This window comes from Durio zibethinus, unplaced genomic scaffold (genome assembly GCF_047325235.1).
Source record: "Durio zibethinus cultivar Kanyao isolate XHJ-2024 unplaced genomic scaffold, ASM4732523v1 HiC_scaffold_30, whole genome shotgun sequence".
Lineage (NCBI taxonomy): Eukaryota > Viridiplantae > Streptophyta > Magnoliopsida > Malvales > Malvaceae > Durio > Durio zibethinus.
Genome location: NW_028322653.1, coordinates 1245850 through 1251986, shown reverse-complemented (window position 1 = coordinate 1251986; position 6137 = coordinate 1245850). Strand labels below are relative to the sequence as shown.

At 45.2% G+C, this 6137-nt stretch overlaps 1 protein-coding gene and 1 non-coding gene across 2 annotated transcripts; both read right to left on the bottom strand.

The window, feature by feature from the left end:
* Positions 1-321: 321 nt before the first annotated feature.
* Positions 322-3169, bottom strand: LOC149510549 (uncharacterized). The gene has a single exon (XM_089757572.1). It carries the CDS (start codon positions 1803-1805, stop codon positions 579-581), a length of 1227 nt encoding a protein of 408 aa, XP_089613698.1. The 5' UTR covers positions 1806-3169; the 3' UTR covers positions 322-578.
* Positions 1887-1961, bottom strand: TRNAP-UGG (transfer RNA proline (anticodon UGG)). Its single transcript has one exon. It is a non-coding gene; the product is annotated as a tRNA-Pro (tRNA).
* Positions 3170-6137: the final 2968 nt, after the last annotated feature.

Here is a 6137-nt window from a genome sequence, read left to right as displayed (position 1 = left end):
TCTTCTTAAGGAGGTCTTTCTCCATTGGTTTATTGCGGAGATAGGTTATGCAATTATGACTTATTCAAGAGGTCCCCCTTCCCTACTGGAGCGCTAACTCCCATTTTTTTGTAGAGAATCCTTGCCTTTTCAACTCTTTTAAGGTGATCCCGGGCGGTTGATAAATAACTCTTCTTTCCTTAGTTAAGGAGTGACTCACATGATTCAAAGGTGAATCACATAAGCTAGAAAGAATCTTCCTAATGCTCCCATGTCCGAATCCGTACTTCTCTAGCTGCTGCAGTAGCGAGCACGTATCGAAGGCTCTCATTTACCAGTTAGCTCAATAGATGCGAAGACCCACATTCCCGCTTCTTCGCCCCCCTCATCCTAAGCTAAGACAAGGGGGCCTCGCCCTCTTGACTTGATAGATCAAGAAGACTACAACCGATAGTGGATCTCCTCTAGCAATGTATACTCCTCTCCTGCACTGCTTGAGGCGCCCCTAAAGCCTTCAAAAGCCGGTTTACCCGCTTTCCTTTCGGTCAGCTGCCCCTCAACCGCTTCAGGGGACTTGAAACTCCAATAACATAAAGAGGCTATTCCTTTTCCACTAAGTTCTTGCTTAGGGACTTTAGCGTACGATCTGGGCTCTTTCCCTCTCGACTTTGATAGTCAGTCTCTTCCTCAATAAAGGAAAAGAGGCTGAGAATTAACAAAAGAAGGTCTATCCCTTCAATCCACCTTTCCAGCCAAGCAAGCTCGGAAAAATATCCGAGCAGGAAAAAGAGAGCACTGAAGAAGAGGGGCACTAGGGGTTGCTTTCTTCTAGGCAAACAACTCCAGAAGAAAAGCAAGCCAAACACAAAGCAAAAATGCATAGAAATGAAAATGAAGATTCCAGAAGGAATCCCCCATATGGTTCTTGTTTGACTAGGTGAAACATAGACGCCGATGAGAAGACTTATTACCAAATAAAGAAAAAAGGATATTGTTAATTCCCATCCCGTGCGCCTTTTCAGGCTTATAAAGATGATGCAGGCACCAGACGACAAAGATGCTAGCTTCAAGGGGTCTATTAAATAAAAATCCTTATAGATTAGGAACCCATAGAAAAGCTGAAAAATCTGCAGGCAAAGAAACGAAACAAGACGTTTTTTAGGGTTAGGGCACGACTGTTCTTTTTTTTCCAAAAAGAATGACAGCACAAAATAGGCAAACTGCTGAAAAGCAAGGTAGAAACCCCACTTCGCCAGACCTTCATTTAGAAAGTATACAAAAAATAAAAGAAAAAGGGCGTAATCTAAAGGAAAGAAATAGATGACGCTGAGATAAAAAAGAAAAACTAAAATAAGGATTTCCGAACATATCCCTTGAAGATAAAGACTACTTAAAAGGCTCAAGAAAAAGCACAGAAGGAGAAGGTGTCTTACCCTTACAGGCTCCTTGGGATATTTAAAAAGAAAAAAGAAACATAAGAGCTGCGCGATAACCTGTAGGGGATTCACTAAATTCCCCTTTTCTATCTCGGGAAACATTAGTCGATAACAAAAGAAAAAAAATCCAAAACTCGAAATGACTAATCCAATTTGTAGGAAAAATAGGAAACTACCGCATACTTTTTTCATAGCATTAACCCGATTTAACATATTCCTCGGGCATACTCCTTGCTTCTGGGGACATTGATCCGAAGCTCGAGTACGGTCCGTGCGCCGTTTTTCTTCTCTACCATGACGAATCAATTGATTGTTTGTAGGCATCGCTCTTTCCTTTGTCCTTCCCCCCCGATTTTTTAATCTATTCACAGCAAAAAGTAGTGATTTCATATTTTTCTTTACTATAAATGTGCGCTTTTTTTTTCGCCTGCCTTCATAGGCTGCGGGGCTGTGCACTTCAGCCCCATCACATCAAGGTGACAGGATTCGAACCTATGGCCCTCTGTACCCAAAACAGATGCGCTGACCAGACTGCGCTACACCTCGTCTCACCCCCCGAAGCATATAGATCCGCCCGATCGATGAACACTCGAACCGAACTCGCCCATCCTTTTGGGCACAGGGGGGCGAGAACCAATCCGAGTAATCAACCGCTTTTTTTTTTAATCTGCCTCCCGCACTATACGGCTTTTTGCCTTCTTCTTTCACTTTAATTTCCAAATCCGGCTCGCTCTCGGCTACGTGTCCTTTGGACCCTTCGCCCGCTTAGAAGTGGATTCGAACCACTGACACAAGGATTTTCAGTCCTTTGCTCTAACCAGCTGAGCTACCTGAACCACTTTCCTAAAGTTTGTTTTCTTCATCGAATAGCGCCCTACCTTACCACTTTACTAGTAAGGGAAAAGCCCCAACCGTCTATGTTAGGGCTTTTTTCGCTTGTTCGTCAAGCTTTCGAGCAGCTCTTTCAACTGCCGCCTAATCTCCCAACATGCTCAAGAACCGAGAGCCGTCCAGTCCCTTTAGGCCGGAGGAAATAGAAAGAAGATAGGCACAAAAACAACGCGCAACGGGCTCTCCGCTCCGTCTCACTAAGTAGTGCTATTCTGTCCGGAGGGGGACTCCACCAAGAGGTTCTTTCTTTCACGTAATTTCGCCTGCCCGTTACACTTCCGTGCCGGAGGAAATGGGATTCGAACCCATGATACAATTTTCTTGTATGTCGATTTAGCAAACCAATGCCTTAAGCCACTCAGCCATCCCTCCAAGTTGTTGATCGAAATTTGATGCGCGCCCGAAGGGCTATCTGATCCGCGTAAGCCGTAGCGCGCTAGCGCGCGAACTCTTCCTCTATGAGCGAGACTCTATCCAGACCCCCCCAGCATCCAAGCCATCAAAATCTGCGGGCGAGGCCCATGAAGACCCCACCACTGAATGATGAACTTTGCGCCTCCGACCCAGACGAATTGAATTCATATCTCTTTCGTCTGGTCGCCGGACTGTGATTCTTCTATTACATTACATTACGGAGAAGTCCATTCTCGTCATGATCGATCCGCGTCCTACCGTAGTGCCCGGAGAACCTTAGCAAGGCTTACTAAGGCGAAGGAATGCTTCGTTGATTGCACGAGCTAGCCTGCAAGCAAGCCCCTTACTCACCTCTCTCTCTATAAAAAAAGCTCTCTCCGGAAAGCTTTCAAGCCCCTTTACTTGATGAATTGAATCGCTCAGCGCAACAAACAAATAGCTTAGCTAGAAAAAAAAAAAGCATTTTGAAATAGATGAAAGTGAAATCCGCCCTGCCCTGTATGGATAGTATGGTATGGCGGACTCGGTCAAGGTTAAGTTGATAGCCAGAGGAATGCGAGCCTGGCAGTCAGTCTGTTCAACCATGAACTCAGTACTGCAACCCCCCCTCTCACTCGGCGTCTAGCATTTCTATCGGATAGCTATCTCACTCCCATTCCTGCTCCTTCTTTCCTTCGTCGGCCCGACATTTTAGTAGGCGATCAAATCCCTGTTCGCTTTCTTGGTTCGCTCTGCCGATTATTAGGGGCTCCTCTTTTTTAGTTTAATTCACCACTCCGTAGGCTGAAATTGTTGGATGCTAAGGAAGCCTATCGAGGAAAAGACCCTATTTGATCGTTCAAACCGAGCTTGACTACGGATGATAAGCCAATGTTGTTATCGGCGAGGGAACAAGTGCAGCCAAGGCCAAGACCTGAAGGAGTACTACCACTCGCGATGAAAGAAGAAAAGATGCGAGCCGGAAGGACGACGAGAGATGATCGCTCGGAGGAGGTAGCGGCACTAATTAAACGGGAGAGCCTTGGAAAGGGGGACCGGGGCCAAGCTGAGCTTATAAGGGTATGCGGCATGGTTAAATAAATAAAGGAGAGCATTCAACTCGTGTGTTTGGCGTGGATCATAGAGGCGGATTTTTCGTGGGATGGATTCACAAAGGTTCTTATGACCTTGCCCGGGAGTAGTATGCAACGCGTGGGAAAGATTACGGCGAAGGTAGGAAATCGATCGGAGGCTAGGGAGCGGATAAATTCCCTTGACCCGATCAATTCCTTCAGTTTTTCAAATTGCTAAACAAGATCGGATGACGCCGAAACGGAAGGAAGCAAGAAATTCATCCTACTTTTTGTTCTCAAAGGCGGGCGCTTAGAGTTAGAGTACAGCTGCGTAAAAACCTCTAATCTTCGCCCAAACATTTAGACCGGCCACTGACTTATCGAACGCTTTTCAGACAGAAGTCGTCATTTTTATGTTTAGAGGTCGTTCTGCAAGGTACCGAAGTCATTCGATCGGGGAGAAAGCACACACGATCTATATATAGATGAATAATACCAGTTGAGTCGGATGGTGCTAGTCTTCTCGCTTACGGAAAAAGGGGCTCCCACATCAGAAAGAAGAGAGGCACCTAAACCAGCCACAGACGCATTAGCAGTTCGCGTGGAATCAGATTAAACCAAGGTCAAGGAAGACTGAGGTGACCAAATCGAGGACGATGAGCTATTCAATTCAGACGAAGAATTTGACACAGGTTCAGCAAGGACGGGCTTTTCATCCCAAAGAAGAAGAGCTAGAGGTGAGTGAGCCTACGAACGACCACCGCTTATCCTTTCCTACCCACCGCCCATAGAAGCGAGAGAGACCAGCTATTCATCGGCGGATTACGGAACCGGGATATCAGATGTTGAATAATTGCCCGCTCTTGGTCCGTCTACTAAGGGGTAAGAAAGGAGAGCAAAGCAGACTTCCCCGATTAGTACTATCAGACTCGATGCGAAAAGGCAAGGGGATCTTGGAAGAGTTTTTTAGGATTCAACAACCCGAAAGCATTGATTGAATGGCTTGGTCGAGGACAGGTAGTTTATAGGCCAGAAAGAGATCTTTGCAAAAGCAAATCCCCTTACCTTCCCACTACCCTTTCTATTCGTAGAGAGGTTACACGACACCAGGCTTATAAGACTTCTCCTTCTAAGAATTAGGTATATGTCTTCCTGGCTTCAAGAGCTGCCTTGACAGCTTTTAGCTTCTGAGTGATACATAGATATGTGTTTGGCAAAGTGAAGCAAGCATCAATAAGTAGAAAGCAATACATGTCAAACTATCTCAACAAGAGCAAGCCGTTAGCGCACTAGCCTTAGGTGTCGAATACGGCCACTCATCCGCTTCCTAGCCGGAAAAGAAGGACTTTCAGGCTTCGAGCCAGGAAGAGCAAGAGTACCGTCCGAGAAGAACTACCAGAGCAAGAAGGATGGAATTCATGAACTTACCGCTCGCATGTGATAGAGAAAGGTACTTGGAGATCTTTCTAGGTTCCTAAATGCGGGGGTCTCATGCATTCTAAATAGCTGAAAAGTGGAAACTTGGATGTTTGAAAGACCGCCAGATTCGCTCGGTTTTTTGAAGGTAAAAATGGTTAAGTAAAAAGATCAAACTGGAAAAGATAAAGATAAAGGTTTGTTCAAGTCTGACTCTTGTTGCTATTATTTTTTTATTGTGTAGCCATTGCCACTTGGAAAATTCACACTTATAAGAAGGATTTGACCCAACCCGAGAACGGAAAGAAATTGCTCTCTGAATCTCCACTGCCTCTCAAAAGCAAAGAGCTTTCTTAGACTAACGGAATCTGCCATGCAATGCACAAAAGAGCTTAAAAAGTACTTAGAGCTTTCTATTTCCAAAAAAAGCCTCTATATGGACAGCTCCCACACTAGACCTGAAAGTCGAAAGAAGAAAAGGAATTCTATACGTGATGAAAAAGAGAAGGAAAGTACTTTAAGAGAAGACTTTAGCCGGTACTAGCTTGACAGTAGGAAGAGTCTAAAGGCCTAAGCCCAGCTATTGAATCCACTATTCTTCTTCTCCTCACGGACCCTTGAGTTGAATCAGCCGAGAGTTCATCCAGAGGGGAGGATCAAGGTAGTGAAGTGAGAAAAAAAAAAAAGAAAGGTGATTCAGTGACCGATGGGAAGAATCATTCAATCTCGGGACAAAGGGCAGAAGGGAAGGTAGCTCGGTCTTCTCGAAAGGTGGTTTAGTGGGTGGGCAACTCACTCAATCAATAGTCATTCTCTCTATAACCCTAGAAGGAAGCCTTTGGCTAGGAACCAGAGAAAGGGAAGTCTTCATGTAGCAGTGGAAGATCTTAACTAGGCTACGAAGGAACTTCCGGATTCCAATTCTTTTGGGGTTCCCGGCTTACTCTAA